Genomic DNA, 19,763 nt, shown 5'->3' on the forward strand with positions numbered 1-19,763 from the left:
GCTGGGTTTGTCCCTTTTTAATGCATTGCTATGCTGAAAATAACCCAGCATTTTTTGTATAAAAAATATTTTTTTATAATGAAATAATAAGAAACATATTAGATATGGATGCATAACAATTAATCACGATTAATCTATAGCAGAATAAAAGTTTTTTGTTTACATATGTGTGTGTGTGTGTGTGTGTGTGTGTGTGTGTGTGTGTGTGTGTGTGTGTGTGTGTGTGTGTGTGTGTGTGTGTGCGTGCGTGCGTGCGTACTGTGTATAATATTTATGTATATATAAATATGCACACATGCATGTATAATATTAAGAAAAAAATATATATTTATATATTAAAGGTGCAGTGTGTAAATTTTAGCGCCATCTAGTGGTGAGGTTTTGAATTGCAACCAACGGCTCAGTCCACTGCTCACCCCTGGCGTTTGAAACACATAGAGAAGCTACTGTAGCCACCATTGGACAAACAGGTCATTGTCAGAGACAACTTAGCAAAAAAGTTTGTCCGTTAAGGGCTTCTGTAGAAACATGGGGGCCTTAAATGGCGACTTCCATGTAAGGGGACCCTCTGTGTATGTAGAAAAAAACATCTCATAAACACATAATAAACACATAACGGTTAATTATGAAATGTCTTTATACACCCCTGATAATATAGTTTTGTTTATTATTTTGCATTTCTGTCAAGAAATCTTTCTAAAAATTACACACTGCACCTTTAAGTATTTATATTTATATATACCGTATTTTCTGGACTATACGGAATATAAGTCGCATCAATCAAAAATGCGTCAGTCAGACGAAATAACATATATAAGTCACAGTGGACTATACGTGCCATTTATTAATAAAATTATTTCACCAAATCAAGAACACACATTTCATCCGGAGAGGCAAGTTATTCAACTAAACAATAGCACACAGAACAGCAGGCTGAATAGATGTTCGTACGTAATCATAACATTATTAGTTATTTACACGATAAATAATAGCATACAGAACATACCTGGAAGGCTGAAGAGGATACTGTGTTCTCCTCTACATCTTCTCATGTAAAGCTGCTTTGCAACAATTAACACTTGTGAAAAGCGCTATATAAATAAAATTGAATTGAATTGAACATTAACCAAACAAGCCACCGAGGATCAAGTTCATTCAACATTCAACATCACTGAATCCACCGAATTGCATAAATACTGGAGCAGCATAAAGCGGACTCTCGCGGCTGTAGACGGCAATGGTCTCTCTTGCCTCATAAATGTCAAAATTAATTCATACAAACTTACACGGCGCTCCTGAGAATAAGTCGCAGCACCAGCAAAAATATGAAAAAACGCGACTTATAGTCCGGAAAATACGGTAATATAAATTATAAATAAATATACAAATGTATATACACACGTGTTAATATTTCTTAAATATATACATGCATGTGTGTGCATTTATCTATACAAAGTTATTATACACAGTTCACACACATATATGATGCAAACGAAACTTTTAGTCTGCTATAGATTAATCGCGATTAATCGTTATGCATCAGGTAATTTAGTTACAACTGAAATGCCTGGAGCCTCATTTATAAATCATGCATACGCACAGATTTGATCGTGAAGTGTACGCAAAAACCACGGCAAAGTTCATATTAAAGGATAATTCCGGTATTTAACACTTTGAGTCTCATTTCTGGTTTGTTTTGGATGAACTACAGTGATGGACACAGAAATTTTGACAATGGGTCGTGTCTTGACTTTTCGACTCATTTAGAAGCGTCTCTTGACTGCTTCAGAATGGAAGTCAATGGCCATGCACAAAATGTCATTAAAACAACACTTAACGTTCATTTTCAAACTATACTACTCAGCGAGTGGTTTGTGGTGTTCGTTGATGATTAAAAACAAATATATTGGCGCAATGTATGATTTCAATCCGTGTTATTTGCTATAGTGGAACTATTTTTTCAGATACCTCACAACCGCGTATATACTTCCGCTCTATATTTGAGTCTGAAGCATGAATGAACGTAGTCCAACAAACTGTAATAAAACGGTACCATACTTTCAAAATCAAGTTTATTTATAAAACTTACCCCATCCAATATGTTTTTTTCATCGGCAGAACAATAAAGAAGATATTTTGCAGAAACCCCAGTGCTCCGTCATGCAAGTCAACAGATCCGCACACTTTAAGAGCTAAAGCATATATATCCAATACAACAGTAATCCCCCATAACTCCGTGTGACATATTGATGTCTTGTGAAGCAAATCAATCAGTTTTTGCAAGAAACTGAACGTTATTTACAACATTATTAGCGTGAATGCCAAAGCAGGAAGCGCGTTTTCCATTTGAGGCGATCTTCCACTGGTGCCGTTTGGTGGCTGTTGGCTATGGATGTTGGTCTCTCTGCGGCACCTATAGAGCGGGAGCGTGAAGCGCACTTCCTGCTTGGCAAAAGCTCTGCATTAACGCTGTAAAATATTTATATATATTCGAATCTCAAAACTGAAAATCGAATGTCAACCCACGGAATGAATATTCGAATATTCTGGTCAAGCCCTACAAATATGGGAAAAACATTTCTTCTGAGAGAAACCTAGCGAAAAAACAACAACCACATGCAAACAGTCCCCCCTCCGCTTCCCGGCGGCGGAGTGATATATCAGCGAGCAATGAGTCTTCCAGAGAAGTCTATGGAATTTTACAAAATGCCAAATAAAACACAACAGAAACTGTATTTCGCTACACAACTAGTTTTTAATCATCAACGAACACCACAAACCACTCGGTGAGTAGCACAGTTTTGAAAATGAACGTTAAGTGTTGTTTTAATGACATGTTTGTGCATGGCCACCGACCTCCACTCTGAAGCAGTCAAGAGACGCCTCCAAACGAGTCAAAAACCCAAGACACGACCCATTGTCAAACTTTCTGTGTCCATCACTGTAGTTCATCCAAAACAAACCAGAAATGAGACTCAAAGTGTTAAATACCGGAATTATCCTTTAACATAAATCGTCTTTGACGTGGAAAAGTGCTTGGCGCCACAACAGGGTCTGAGCAGACGTATGCACTTTTATTGAAAATATAAGCCATTCTTGCTGCTTGAAAAGCATTGACAGATGCTCTTTTATATGTCAATGACTTTAATTAGGCATCGTTTATAGGCAGAAATCAAATACGCTCAATTTTAAGCTTATTTGGCATTTATAACATTTTCTTTTGAAAGTGAGGCGTACGCGCGTTTTCTATGCGTACATTCGTTTTATGAATCCGACGTGCACGCTTTTGAGAAATGATCGTAAGATCACATTTAGGACGTTTCCTACGCAGCATTTTGTAAATGAGGCCCTTCAAATACTGAAAATTTGCACGCTTTACCGTTTAACTCCAGCTACATCAACTATAATGTGGTTATGAAGTTAGACGCTAGGTTATACACTTGGTCCATCTTTTGTATCCGTCTGTGTCATTCATCTTAAGCGACCTTCTCTCCATCTGCCCGGTCCTGTATTGCCAAACAAGAGCTCCAAGGTAAACTACATCCACCATCAACAAAGCTCTTACACACACCAACACACACACACACAGTATCAACAAAGCTTTTCCTTACACACACCTCATCAACAAACCTTTGCTATCTCTGCTGCTTGACAAGATCTTAATGGAAAAATCACACTAGGCAAATGGTTCCTCTAATAACAATAAATTTCCTGTAAAATTATGAAGGGTACAGGACGTTTCCCAGGATCCATTTGGTCATGAATTCTAATTAAGGCCGGGGCGCGGTGACGGCGGATGAAACGTGGAATGCTGGTTCACCAGCACGCGGGGAGAGAGATAGAGACGCCGTGATTGATGCCGTTCCCGTCGTCGGATCGAACGCACACGCGTGCCCATATTTCTTTAACATGCAAACATTCCAGTCCGACCTGCCTCCCAGGAGATGCACACCAGCATACAGTGAAAGCGTCGTAGTAGTAAATATTTACCACTGCGCAGATGTAGTGACAATTGGAGTAGCCGTAGATGTGAAATACAGCCCCGCGCTAAAAGCCTATGAGGACAATGCTAAACTGCGGCGACGCTGGCTGAATCTCTTCGTCTTGAGAGGCCGTAACTCAGATCAGCGGCTATGTCTGGGCCTGGGGGACGTGTTTTATGATAATGCGTTTCGGAGACTGAGGCCTGGTGTAAATGTTTGCCTGTTTGGGGACGGTATATTTTACACAGCAAAGCGTTTTAACCGGAGGGAGGGAGATGGAAAACAGAAATGACGGAGATGGGAAGGAACCTTGTGTTGTTGCGCCATCTGGTGGCTGATTATTGCAAATAAAAAGTTAAAAACCCATCTAGTCATTTTTTGGTGGTTTTCTACGTAAAATCAAAAGTACATTCTGTGAAAATGTAAAATGTAGGTGTGATTCTTACAGTGCTTTTGTCTTTTAGGAGTTTCTCAATCACTTCAATCAAGTGCTCCTTTTGGTCCGGGTCCAGACTGAAAGACACAAGCACACGCAACCTCTGTGAAATGTCCTCAAAAAACATTTGCATTCACTTCTGTACGTGCGTGTACACATTTACCTGTAAAGTTTCTGGATGGCGTGAGCTGCGGTTTTCCGCACGTAGGGCGAAAGATCGGTGGACGCCTCTTTGATGGCCAACATCATAATGGGTACAATGATGGGGACTCTGATGCTGGAGAGAACCCTGAGGGCGCTCGCCCTGATCAACTGATTTGGATCCTAAACACAAACCAAACACCAATGCAACATATTATAATAGCGTTGATTTACAGCATAAGCAAAAAAAAACAAGATTTAACCCTTTATCTGTCACCGTGCCACAGGTGGGACGTTTGGCATTACATATTTATAACTATATATCGTTGAAAAGCTCTTAAATTGAGGTTTACATATTTTATTAATATTTTTGATGTAGTAAGAGTAATTTTTTAAATATCCTATAAACCTGAAATAATCTTGACAGACTATATATTGTTGGAAGCATGTTGGAGAATTAAGTTTTTATATTTCAAGGCCATTTGATGATATAAATTATATAATGACAGTCATTTAGTTAAAAGTCACTGACCTCATAGGAATTCACATGAACGATTATATATTTATAATTACACAAATATCCTATAAACGTGACATAATCTTGACAAACTATATATTGCTGGATAGCTCTAAGAAAGTAGATTTCATAGATCAAGTTCATGTGATGATAGAAATTGGATAGTGACAGTCATTTTGTTAAATGTCACTGAACCCTGAGGAATACATATTAATTATTATATATTCATAGTTCTAATATCCTTCAAAATAAAACTATAAATCTTAAAATATTTTGACAACAATATTATTGGAAAGCTATAGGAATGTTGTTTTTATATATCAAAAGGCTGTCATTTTAATAAAACTTTAATAAAAGTTTTTTGCATAACTTATGTGTGTGCACGGTGTGTAATTATTTTATAAATACATATATATAAATACACACACGTTAATATACATTTTGATATATTTTATATTATAAATATAATTAAACAACATTTTTCTTAAATTCATACATGTATGTGTGTATTTATATATACACATCATATATACACATAGCACACACACACACACACACACACACACACACACATATATTATGCAAACACAAACTTTATTTAGTATGTGATTAATCACAATTAATCTTTTGATAGCCCTAATCAAAACCTTTTTGCATTAACTCTTTCTCCACCATTGACCAGTTATCTTGTCAATTAAGAGAAAACATTTGCATAAACAAAAAGGGTTTCTTATGAATTTTTATGTTAATCTGCAATACCGCGATTATCCACTAGAATTTATTTTTTACTAATTTTACACTCCTTGTGTTTCACTTTATTTAATTTTTAGCTCCATGTCCCCTTAGGGGCTCCGTAATTTCAGCTTTTTGCAAAAAAAAATAATGAAATGAAAAGTCTCCCCCCCCCCCCCGTTTTGTTTGTTTGTTTGTTTGAAAGCAGAGGGTCTGTTCTTTAATTTGATATATTTGTATGTTTATATATTTTTAGAAGAAACATTTCCTGGAAGGCATTTTGTGAAAATCACAAAAAATGCTGGCAGGGAATGAGTTAATAATAAAGCAGTGACAGTCATTTATTAATTTTATGCTTAACAAGATTATGCAGCAAACCATTGACACCTAGTGGCCATTGTTGGTAAAACCACTAAAATCCGAACTAGTTTAGACTTGTGGCTTTATTTTTGTAGTGTTCTGGGAGTAAAACATTTTCATTTTATGTTTTTAAATATAAAATACATACTTTATTGCATTATTTTTATTTTCTAAAATAAATTTAAATGGTAACACTTTACAATAAGGTTCATTGGTTAACATTAGTAACCTACATTAGTTAACATGAACTAATAATGAACTGCACTTACACAGCATTTATTAATCTTTGTTAATGTTAATGTCAACAATTAATGCTTTATTAAAATCTTGATAATGTTAGTTAATGCACTGTGAATTAACATGAACAAACAATTAAAAGCTTTATTTCTATTAACTAACATTAACAAAAATTAATAAATACTGTAACAAATGTATTGCTCATGGTTTGTTCATGTTAGTTAAAATATTAACTAATGTTAACTAATGAACCTTATTGTAAAGTGTGCCCATTTAAATTACTATAACTTTTTTTTATATAATATTCACAACTCCAAACATGTCAGTGAAATTTTTTTAAAGAGACCAAGATTTTGCTTCTAGACCAAATAATGCCCGAGTTACATTAATTTGAAGGTACACATCACCTCTTTACCTCAACACTCAAAAAGAGGGGGTGAAAGTCAAAGATTTAAGCAACTAAAGTGAGTGAAAGGAGGGGCAAAATATAGTGGAACTTAGATGTGGGCGGAGCTTACCTTGAGTGCTCGCTGGAAAGTGCTGATTGACAGGAGGGCAAGGTCCTGTTGCTCTTCGGCATACCGGACGAGGTACACATACACAAGCTTCTTCAACTAAAACACACAAAATATTAAATCATTATGCCTTTGCTTACAGGTCAGAGGAAAAGCTTTGGGTTTTACATTTGTACGTTTAAAGAAAAACCTAAAGAGAAAGTTGTTTTCACTTCCTGCTTTGTGTAATAAATCCATCTAAGTTTTCCCATCTCGTACCGCACCCGACCCATCCTCGCCCACATCTCAAAGGTGAGGGGTCACAGGTCGGCCCTCCACATAATTTCTTCCAGCTCTCGAGGTGACGCGAGGTCATCGGCGATAAAAGAGAGTCGCGGCAAAGCGCTCCATCATCATCACCGCAGTGATTAGCAGGCAAATGGAAAAACATTACTCACTTCATAAAGAGAGACATTACCCATCTGCCCCTCTGCTTAATCACATTTACATACAGCGGCCTGCTGATCGGGGATTGGAGCATCCGCGCGCATGTTAATTAGATGCCTGCCAAACGAACCGCTGGCATTTATGAGACAAAATTATAAGAGGAAAAGAAAAACAAGACGTGTGTGATTCAGTGTATACTTTCGCATGCACACATGTTGTGTATAATTGTGCGTGTGTATGTATGCGCGCAAACCTGCAGTGAGTGGATCAATGCTCTCAGCAATAGCACCTGTGGCCCATAGAGAGCGTGCGTCTGTGTGTGTTATTGTGTGTGTGGATCAATGCCAGCGTCGCCATGTCTTTGAGCTCCAGAGACAGGCAGCGTTTGGCACACAGCTGCCCGGTACAGAGTGTCAGACGTGGGGGAGAGAGGGAACGTGACTGCGCCCGTGGACCACTAATTACACACGGGCCCTCAAAACACCAGCAGTCCTCTTCAGCCCGGACCTCGCCTCCAAACATTCCTCTTTCTCCATCTACCCCCTAAACATTCGCTCTTCATCAATACGGGGCTGCCCTGTCAGACGCCTGATCAAAAACAATGTGCTTCAGGGTCCCTGCCCACAGGGGCCCACGCCGCTGCAGTACGGTCTGTATTCAAGGATCGATTGTATTTTTAAATCCAACCAGAACACAATAACACAGCGATGGAAATGAATTAAACACACTTCACCCCTTTCAGTTATTTCAACCTGCTGCTGAGAAAAAAACAAGGGGTGTTATTTCTATAAGCTGATTTTGCACTATGGTAGACAAACCATTGTGTGTTTATGTACTGTACAGTGTTTTAAAGCCACAATATTGTGCATAGATTTTTAGCGGCATCTAGTGGTGAGAGTCCACAGCTCACCCCTTCTTTCGAAACGCATAGAGAAGCTACGATAACCGCCACAGGACAAACACGTCATCGTCAACGTAGTGACAAATGCATTCTCTGAAACAGTTTGTCCGTTTAGGGCTACTGTAGAAACATGACGCGACTTTCATGTAAGGCGTAGATAAAAATGTCTCATATTAAAGTAATAAAAACAATACAGTTCATTATGCACCACTGATAACATAGTTATGTATATTATATTGCATTTATGTCAAGAGATCCTTCTAAAAGTTACACATTGCACCTTTAAAGGATTAGTAAATTTTCTTTAAAAAATCCAGATAATTTACTCACCACCATGTCATCCAAAATGTTTACGTCTTTCTTTGTTCAGTCGAGAAGAAATTATGTTTTTTGAGGAAAACATTTCAGGATTTTTCTCATTTTAATGGACTTTAATGGACCCCAACACTAAACAGTTTTAATGCTGTTTAAAATGCAGTTTCAAAGGACTCCAAACGATCCCAGACGAGGCACAAGGGTCTTATCTAACGAAATGATTGTCATTTTTGTCAAGAAAAATAAAAAATATGAACTTTTAACCCACAACTTCTCTTCTTCCTCCGGCTGTTTGACGAACCAGTGCGACTTCACGTAATTGCGAAATGATGTCAAGAGGTCAAGGATGACGTATCGAAACTCCGCCCCAGCGTTTACAAGTGTGGAGAAAGAGGACCGTTCCAATGTTGTTGTATGTCGAATGATACTAATTAATGTCTTTGTGTCAGTTTATTGTTTAAAATGGTCCGCAAATGTGCGTTTCATATATGTAACACGTGACCCTTTTAACGTCATTACGCAATTACGTGACGTCACGCTGGCTCGTCACACAGACGGAGGAAGACGAGAAGTTTTTATTTTTTCTTTATTTTTTCGTTTCGCTAGATAAGACCCTTATGCCTCGTTTGGGATCGTTTAGAGTCCTTTGAAACTGCAATTTTAAACTGCATTAAAACTGTTAAGTGTTGGGGTCCATTAAAGTCCATTAAAATTAGAAAAATCCTCAAAAAACATATTTTTTCTCGACTGAACAAAGAAAGACATCAACATTTTGGATGACATGGTGGTGAGTAAATTATCTGGATTTTTATTAAGAAAATGGAATGCACCTTTAATGAAAACCTAACAATGAATGCAGAAATGTGTGTGACGGTTTAAGGGTAAATTAGGGAATGACATTAGGTCATTACAAATGGGAGATGTGTGTGGTGTGTAGATGTACGTACCTCAATGTTTTTGCTTGCGACGTTCTTCACCACAGCTGGGAAAAGTTCGGATGAGTTCTTTCCTTTGGCAATAAGCTGAAAAAGACAAAAACACATGAGTCCGAATAAACCAGCATACAGCCGAACCCAAACTGAGAACAATTGGCACTTTTTTAATACTTGTACTACTAGAAAATAGTCAACTCTAATTTATGCTTATCGGTTGAAACGATTCAGCTCTTGAGAGAGTAAAACACTACTTAAACATGAATAATTCCCACAATCTACCTAAAATTCAGACTGGCCGCTGTTACTATGGAAACGGGAATGGCAGAAATCTCCACAGCAATGGTTTTTTGTGGATTGTACGATCAACCTGGAATGATGCTCGCAGCATGCAGGACATGGGTTTGATTCGCAGGTAACACAGATACTCATCAAATGAGCCATTTTGAATAAAAGTAGTTGCCATACGCACATTATATATACATGTTATGTAAATGTAGTTCTAATTGTATTATATTGTATAATAATCTGTAGAGTGCCTGAACCACAAATTTATGGTATAAGTTAAAAAGAATCAAATTAAATAAGTTGAGATATTCCTGTGCAAGCTGTTTTCATTCAACTATACATTTAACTCTGGGACTTGACTTAAAGGGATACTCCAGCCAAATATCAAAGTTCCTCCATGATGTACTCACCCTCAGGCAATCCGAGATACATATGTTCATCATCTTTCAGACGTACACATTTGGAGCCATTCTAGCAAATGTCCTTCCTCCTCCAAGTTTTACAAATGGCAGAAAACAGGGATCACGGAGACAACTTAAACCCCAAAAAAGTGCAACCATCCATCGCAGAAGTAATCCACATTTTTCTGCGGGTTATTTATGTGATTGTGTAAAAAAAATCCATATTTTAAACTTTATAAAACTGTAATAGTTATTATAGTTTATAAAATGTAAAATATGGATTTTTTAAAAATATCACATCGATTGATTATGGACATACAGTATGCATGTCGGACTGCATTTGATATTTAGCTAGAGTATCGCTTAAAGCCTTGTCTGTGGAACCACCCTTACATGTTTTATCCCCAAATCAGGATTTATATTAAATATATGGTTTAAGAAATGATCCCATTTTGACTGCCATTATGAACTTTCTGAAATATGGCTATAGAGAAAATGAATCTCATATATAGACACTCTCTTCTACACAAAACTATGACCTACCTCCACTAATCTCTTCATAGCATCTAGTTTCTGTGATTCCTTGTTGCTCTCCAGCATCTCCTTCAGATCTTCATTTCTGTAAAGAAACACATTAAAGATTAAATTTACTCAAACAACTATTTGGCCAAGAATAGCAAAAAAGCATCTTTCTCGAGCACTTTAAAATGCTTTCACAGTGCCGATATGTTTTGGCATTTAAAAGGCATGCATCTCACTCTACACTGGTTTCTATTTGATTGCGTTATCAAAAACTTTACATTTTTTATACATTTTAATATATTTTTTTATTTTTCAATAAACCTTTTAATTTATTCAGCCGAACACTGAAAATGTTTCTTTTGCTTTTTTCGGCAGCTTCCTTTGCCAAATAGGGCTGAATGGTTTTGAAGGAAAAATGTGATATGCATCAAATAATGCAATGTCCAATACGCATAATGCTTTAAGTTTGTAAAATCCATTTTAATTTTATTGGAATATATTTAAAAACTGAAAAAATATATAACCAGCATACATGTTTCCCATTGATTTGGAAAAGAAAGCATCATCTATTTGCTGTCTATCGACTAAAACTTTGATTATACACAACTTGAAATCATTCAGGTATTGCAATATGATAATTTGTGGTATTTTTAATGTATCTTGCTGCCCTGTTCCCAAACATTTGGTAACACACAATGAAAACTGCGTTAACACTTTACAATAAGGTTGCATTTGTTAACATTAGTTAAAGGTGCAGTGTGTAAATTTTAGCGGCAACTAGTGGTGAGGTTGCGAATTGCAACCAACGGCTTAGTCCACTGCTCACCCTTACTTTTGAGACACATGGAGAAGCTGTGGTAGCTGCCACCGGACAAGCATGTCGTCGTCGGAGACAACTTAGTAAAAAATTGTCCGTTAAGGGCTTCTGTAGCACAATGGCGGCACAAAATGGCGACTTCCATGTAAGGTGACCCTCTTTGTATGTAGATAAAAAGGTCTCGTTCTAAGGTAATAAACACATAACAGTTCATTATGAAAGGTCTTTATACATCCCTGATAATATAGTTTTGTATATTATTTTGCATTTCTGTCAAGAGATCCTTCTAAAAATTACACACTGCACCTTTAATGCATTAGCTAACATGAACTAAGAGTAAACACAACATTTATTCATCTTTTTCATGTTAATTTCAGCATTTACTAATACATTTTTAAATCAAAAGTTGTACCCGTCAACAAAAGTTGTAACCGTCAACATGTACCATGAACTAACATGATGAACTGTACTTGCATTAACAAAGATTAACTAGGGATGCAACGATATGGAAATTTTGGCCGATACCGATAACCGATAATTCTTTATATTTGGGGGGCGATAACCGATATATATAGGCCGATAAATATTCTTATTATTTTCACAATGAAAAACTCCCAGACCGCGGACATCTTGTCTTTGCGCTAGACTAGCATACTCTTCTTAAACCCGCAACACGTGTCATCTTCGTGCTATGTCACAGAAAGCACCAATCAAAACTTCACATGGCCAGCAATGAGCAAGTAAAGTGGTTCAACAAACCAAAATAATCCATCATTTATCGGCTTTCATTTATCTGCCTAATTTTGCTATCAGACCGATTACCGATAATATTCAAAATAAGCAGTTATCGTCCGATAACGATATGTCGGCCGATATATCGTGCATCCCTAAGATTAACAAATGATGAAAAAAGACTTGCTCATTGTAACTTCATGTTAGCTAATGTTTATATTTTTACAAATATAACCACAGGTTATATACATGACATATACATGACTCCGACATTTTACATAACTAAAACAGGTAACAGTCTCGAGTGCCAATCTATAAAACTGATGATGTCACCAACATAATACCCACAGTTACATTTGTGTTATGCCATAGTTTGGACGAGTTTATTATAACTATTCATATATTTTACATTAGGATCGAGTGAGTGTTTCAAAACTTTTGACTTTTGATAAGAAGTGCGCAGATTTTACATCATTATTCCTGACCAAACAGACGACAACAAATGTTGTAACACATTCAGGAATGGGAGAAAGAATTTAAAGTATTTCCGAAAACAAAAACATTTCACCTTTAAACAAACAAAACCTTTCATAAAAAAAGAAAGCAAAAGAATTTCTCATACCCTTTGCAAAGTTTCTACCGAGAACCACAGCTGTGGTTGTCGGTGAGGGCACGTTCCTCTAAACTAATATCAGATCTCACTGTCAGCTGAAGGTTTTCGGCGGCAACGAGAGCGCTCCGCATAGCTCCGAAAGCTTCCGAGCGCAAGCCGGCCAAAGCTCCGTTCATCTTTGTTACTTTGTACTGCACACGCGTGAATATTTAAAGATCGCCACAGCAAGATGGTTATGAGTGAATTCAAAAGGCTGTTATCCAAGTTGGATTCATTCAAAAACTTCATCCCAAACCATCTCGAAAATCCATGAGATCTCCAGGCCAAAACGTTTAAGATGTCAATCACTCCAAATCAATCCAGCGCAGAGGATCAAGCTTTGATCAATTAAAAGAAAAAGGTCACAGCACAAAGCCAGAAACACAAATGCACCAAATAAAGCAGCTGAGAGGAACAGGACCGCACTGTCCTTCAGTCTGACTCGATTATCTGGTTAATGATGACCACGTGTAACAATGGTGCAACCATCCAGTGTGACCATCACACATCAATTACATCCACGAGGGCTCAGAGACCAGGCTGCCAACCAGTCACGATTCACCAGATCCTCCCTGAGATCATTTGTGTCCATTTCGGTTCCGCCGAGATCTAATCCATATTTTAAAGAAGTTGTTTGCTACCAGCTCTTCATCAGAAAGCTACAATATGAAGTCACAGGTGCCGCTGAGCATTCTGGGATCCACTGGGGTGGTTTCGTAACTGATCCTGGTTTTGTATGTTATTAGGTAAAGAAACTCCAGGAATGTCAAAATAAAACGATGAAACTTCTCATGTTATGAACCTCATGTTCTTCAGCATATCAACTCCTGCTGAGGTCATTCACCACATCTACTTCCATCAGAGGAAGTGTACAGACTTTATCTTTAGACTGCGACTTTAATCATCTCAGCAGAAGCCTGATCTACACTTCTGTTCGTTGTTCATTCCGGGTCTGCCGTTCCTGATAACGTCCAGTCCGGAATAACTTCCACCTACCAACCATAACAACAAACTTGCATAGAAAAAGCCGATGAGGTAAAGGATGTGGGAAGAATACTCGATGTGGGTTGCCAGACACTCTCTGTTTGTGGTATTTAAAGGTTTTATACAGAATCCAGACGCCTAAAGACAGTTTTTTTAGCTCTTTGTTAATTGTCTAACCAAAAACAGTCAGCACATACTATGTATATAAGCAATAAACTCAAGATCATTAAAACTGGCGCAAAGACTACAAGACTGTTAAAGTCTGTCTAAAGTAAATTCAGAAAATTGTTTCTAAACACATTATAAATTATACACACGTTTTTTTCACATTTCTGTGTTCAGGATTATTTGGGCGGGGCTAAAACGGTGGCTCGATGATGCACTGGAGCCACCGAGCATGACTCCGCCCCTAAGACATTTATAAGTGCGCACTCATATTATCCAAACCAAACCATGCCCCAGCATGATTGGCCTCCCTCCCTACTCCCCCAGAAGCACACACTCACACTACTTTTATCGTTTCGAGCCCTGGCGCGCTTTCGTCATTAGGATGCGATTGTTTTGAAAAAAGCAGGAAGTAATGCGTTTGGTGGATGATGACACACAGCCCTCTCACATGTAAGGAATATTTGACGACGGGCAGTTGAATTATTATAAAAATAATGTACAACCGAGGTAGTGATGCGGCCACAATAATTCAACGGCCTGGAGTCAAATATTCAGCTTATATTATGGTTACCACACCTCAAGACATCGATCACATGATATATTAAAAGGGATTCGTCCGGTTTTTGTACTTAAATCGCTATTGTGAGTAGGACTATTTTTTCAGCATCTCATCCAACGGCTCTTTTGCTTGCTCTGAAACATAATTTTAAAGCAATGGAGGCTTGAGCCGTTAATAGCATTCTATTGCAGTTATTAAAAAGAGAGTGAGAGCGACAGAGACACAGAGAGAAGAAAGAGAGAGAGAGCGAGAGAGAGAGTAAGCGAGCAAGTGAGAGAGGCCGAGCGAAAGAGATACCTCTGTGCGTCTCTAAACAGCGCTGTTATTGCCTCTGAAAATCGTCTGTCATGTTGTTTTTGTTAGTCTGTTATTACAGTTAACTATGCGAAGTGATCTGGAACTGTAATGCGATCAAGGGAGCTGCCTGGAACTACGTTCGCCGTGCGTTTCCCAGAAAATAATTTCACACCTCAGAACATTCATCAGCCAATCAGATTCAAGCATTCAACGGGCCTGTAGTACAAGTCATTGTATTGCTTAGTTCGGACATTTACGTAACCCTGCTCCGCACATTAGAAGGACGTTACGGAGGCAGATGAATGGTCGCGCAATTGACATCTCTTCTTTTGAATCGCACTCTGGCGCGATTGCGCTCACACTATAGCCCAGCCCACCTCTGCAACACGGCCAGGGCGCGAATAACCGAACAAAACCCGGGCGCGGTACAAAGCAATCACGACTATTGTCGGCATAGATATGTATAATAAAGGCTAGATGTCTTACGGCCTCTAATTTCATCATCGGCGGCCATCTTGCCTCAGTCAGCAAAGCATTGTGTTTTAATGGTGCATGCACTTTTAAATAACCATAACTTGCTCAATTTTCTACCGATTTTCAAATGGTTTGGTTTCTGACAAACGGTATTAACGTGGCTATAATTCTGGATGCTTGAACATGTTTCATGAACATTATTCATAAGTATGCTATGCAGTGTTATAGGTACATCTCTGACATTTTTAACAAACCAAACCATTTGAAAATCAGTCAAAATTGAGCAAGTTATGGTTTTTTAAAAGTACATGCACCATTAAAGCACAATGCTATGAGTGAGCGAGCTGCCTGAGACAAGATGGCCGCCAGGTGTGGACGTCAACCTCCATTGGGCAGCAGCGTAGGCGAGACATCAGGTGTGGGGAACCTTGATGGCCCTTAATAAAATGAATGAAGACTTCTAGTCACATTGGCATGTAACTTTACTGGGCACCAAATCCTATCTGGTTATGAAAAATGACCTCTTTTTCCCTTCTGCTTCAGTCATGTGAGAGAGCTGATTCAGTTAAGTCTCAATAACATTAACCTTCATTATAATGCTTGCCATACACACAAGCAAGGACAGAAAACCAGCACATGACAAACATAAGAACACATGTCATTCCTGATCCCATAGTTTCAACAGAGACCCAGCAACATAATCTGGAAGCAGGAAACAAAACAAGATTTAGCAGAACTGTCTGACTTTATTTCTGGAGTAACAAATGATCTAATTCTGTGTCCAATCAGATTAGATAATTAACAGGATCATTTATGCAGGAAACACCAACAGACTTCCTATCTAGAGAGGTTCTGGTTTGGGATTCTGTAATTTCACAAAGGCTTTTTTTAAAACACTGAATGCTATTACCCCATATCCTGAGTGATGTTCCTAATGGAAATAAAGAGACCATAATGGATATTAGACATGAACCTTGTCTGGGTTTCAAAATATGTTTAAGATAAACACAGATGACCCTCCAGTTCATCAAGTCTCTTGAGTCCGGGTACCACTGGCTTATAACCAATAACAGATTCTAAACCAAGCCTGCGGGATCCAAACATTCAGTATAAAAATAAAGGCAGTATAAGCAGGAAACAACTTAAAAAAAAATGCTTATACAACACATCATAATATTAAGCAATTTTTTTCTGTACATAGTTGAACAGTGCTCAGTGATGACTAGTACTGCCCCCTACTGTAGAATGAGATCTATGCCTCCAGGATTCAATTTCAACAGACTTTACTAAACTAGAACGAGTAATTAATACTCCTTTAAAGAAAAAGTTCACCCAAAAATGTACATTCTGTCCTCATTTACTCATCCTCGAGTTGTTTCAACCCTGTATAAATGTCTTTGCTCTAGTGAACACAAAGATATTTTGAAGAACACTCTATAAACAACATGATCCAAGTTATTTTTGGGGTAAAGGGACAATGTGTAGTTTTTTAAATATTTTATTAGTCAAAATCAATGTCTTTATTCATAAATATGTCCTCATTGGTGTCAAATTACCTCTGTCGATGATCTGACTTTTCTTGGTAAGCTTAGAATTTCTTCTCTTTATTTACATTGAACGGGTAAGTCCAAGAAGGCTTCCATGTCGTTTCGCCATATTGAAAAACTAACTTAGCAGAGAGGGACAGAAAGCACTAGCCTACTGCAATCAGTGAGTACATAACGGCTACCACACGCATTTGGAAAAGCGAGGTGCTAGAGAGCACTATTCGTTTGAATGCAAAATACAATTTCACCACTAGATGGGGGAAAATCCTACTTATTGTCCCTTTAACACAGTAGTTCTCAAACTGGGGTCCGGGGCCCCCAGGGGGGGCCGCGAGACGGTGCTAAGGGGGCCCCAGTTTTATGGCATTTTATAAAATACATTAATTTATCATAAATTTTGTTTAATTAAACAAACAAAAAATAAGCCTACTAACCAACATCACTACTTTGTATAATTTAATATGTTTTGTTTAATTAAAATGTTACATTTTAGAACTGTTTTTGTCATAAAAATTTTTGGGGGGGGCCGCGAAGGAATGCACCATATACAAGGGGGGCCCCACGCAGAAAAAGTTTGAGAACCACTGCTTTAACACACTAAATGCGTTGTCCCAAACTAAACAAATCTCTATATTATTATTGGAACAACACATTTGTGTTACTTTTAACACATCCTGTGTTGTAACTTATTTATTTTAACACAAAATCAACACAAAATGACACGTGTGTAAAATGATAAATTCAAATTTAAAGCGTTTACTGTCATATACCCAGTGAGGAAACCTGGTTTCCCTGAGTAATGATTCTTACTTTGCTGTCCACAGTTAATGCCAAGACTATACACACATACATACATAGACTACACACCCACATACATACATACATACATACATACATACATACAATTTAAGAAACATAATAATAAAAATGATAAGAATGTATTCATAATGTGTTCAGTAGCATAACACAAAAAACGTGTAAAAAAAGGTAATCCTTTTATAAAGTAAGTGTTTGTAGGCAGATCTGGGGCACCATTGATTTCTGTAGACGGAGTGCGTCATATCATTATAATAATGTATTAAATAATTAATTTGCTGAATAGATGCTGCATTTAGACTTCTGTCTTATGTTGGAAATTGGCGCGTGCATATTATATAAATGACACGAACATGTAGTGAATCATAAGTTAAAACAGTGTTGTATAGTGTCGCACGACTCGTACTCGCTCCTCCCACGGTATAACTCCTCCTTCTTCATTTTTTCGTAAGTTATCGGAAAGAATCTGTAAAGCTAATCTTTCTTTTATAAATCTGATTAAACTAAAGGCTCTTCAGAGATATAAAGGATGTAATACTACTCTACACTGTAAAAAAAACTTTAAGCTTTAAGAAAATTCATATATTTTATAATAAATGTATTTCATTTAGCACATTTTCATGATTCAGTACTGTTGTTTAATTACTTGTAGTTCATTTCAGCACTGTTTCACTTTGAATGTTATGTTTTGTTTTTAACAGTATCGGTCGATTTATCGGTTATCGGTTAACTTTATTTTTTAAGTTAAAGTAACATAAAAATATGTTTTTTTACAGTGGGAGACCAACTTCGTTATAGTTAATGGTAAAATCAATAATGCTATGGAAGTGAATGGTGCCCAAGATCTGTTTGGTTATTAACAATTCTTAAAATATCTTCATATGTGTTTAACAGACGAAAACAAAAAAAATAGCTTTGGAACAACTTAAGTTCCAAGTAAATGATGACAGAATGTACAATTTTGGGTGTACTGTCCCTTTAACTATGCAAAAAACAAAGTCCTCCCAAAACAAATATCAGCAGTCAAAGCACTAACAAAACAGATCTTACAGAATAAATGTTATATACAGACAAGCAAAACAATGCATCTTAAAAGAATAGTTTCATGCAAATTAACAATGTTTTACTTAATTGTTTCATATCATATACATTTTTCTGCGGAACAACATTTGGATTTACTTGTGTGTTTTTTTTTCTGTGGAACGCAAAAGGAAATCTCAGAAAGAGTAGATGACTGACAGTCTCCATTCATTTTCAAAGAGAAAACTCCAGAAGATGCTTTAAAGGTAAATATGTATATGCTGCTATGAAACTCATTGATTTGTGTCAGTGCTGTATGTATATGTGAGACTGAGATAAGATGTGCTGGCATACAGCATGTGTGCATCTCTTTTGTGCATGTATGTCTGTGTAGTTGTATGTATTGTACGTCCGTGCGTATGTTTTTTGCGTGTGTGTGCATGTATGTGAGTGTATGTGGGCTCTTACTTCTTAAACTCAGCGCTGAACAGACCCATCTTGACGGTGGTGGTTGTGGTGCTGGTGCTCTCCTGCGCCGCGTCCACTCCAGACTCCACCGAAGTCTGATCATTGTACGACAAAATGTTCGCAGACATCTTTTAAACTCAAACTGATCTCTGCCAGCACAAATACGATAAATGCTGTTGTGATTTAACGCTGTTTATATTTTAATTTTCCAAAAAACTGAAACGAAAAGAAAAACTTTTAACTCCTGACGTGCAACTTTCTTCTTCTTCCACGCAGATACGGAAATCTAAGCTGGAGTTTGATCACGTGACAATCACATGACAGCCGCGTGACGACGACTAGAGCGACTGACACAGACACGCGCAACAATTTTTTTTAAACATTTAACAGACGTATATTGTTTTCAAATTACGCTAATAATATTTTCTGTTCTCTATTGAAAACCTGTTTATATCAATAGATTTAAAGCAAATTATGATTTAAGCATTTTTGAAGGCCATAAATGTTTTCACAAGGCAGGTTT

The 19,763-nt window shown here is 37.4% G+C and overlaps 1 protein-coding gene across 2 annotated transcripts in view; it reads right to left on the reverse strand.

Annotated features, from left to right (window-relative positions):
• Window positions 1–19,538, reverse strand: part of ap3b1a (adaptor related protein complex 3 subunit beta 1a) — a 90,701-nt gene extending 71,163 nt beyond the window's left edge. Inside the window, exons 1-6 of one of the 2 annotated variants that reach the window (XM_055180201.2) lie at window positions 19,241–19,538; window positions 10,728–10,803; window positions 9,511–9,585; window positions 6,925–7,020; window positions 4,583–4,743; window positions 4,430–4,496 (exon numbers count right to left, since the gene is read on the reverse strand). In XM_055180201.2, the coding sequence (XP_055036176.2) occupies window positions 4,430–4,496; window positions 4,583–4,743; window positions 6,925–7,020; window positions 9,511–9,585; window positions 10,728–10,803; window positions 19,241–19,368 (603 nt within the window). In that variant the 5' untranslated portion in view covers window positions 19,369–19,538. Of the gene's footprint in view, window positions 1–4,429; window positions 4,497–4,582; window positions 4,744–6,924; window positions 7,021–9,510; window positions 9,586–10,727; window positions 10,804–12,877; window positions 12,983–19,240 lie in introns of those variants that run through there. The other variant, XM_055180200.2, reaches the window with a different exon arrangement.
• Between the last annotated feature and the right edge of the window lie 225 nt (window positions 19,539–19,763).

The sequence above is a fragment of the Misgurnus anguillicaudatus genome, chromosome 9 (assembly GCF_027580225.2).
Source record: "Misgurnus anguillicaudatus chromosome 9, ASM2758022v2, whole genome shotgun sequence".
Taxonomy (NCBI): Eukaryota; Metazoa; Chordata; class Actinopteri; order Cypriniformes; family Cobitidae; genus Misgurnus; species Misgurnus anguillicaudatus.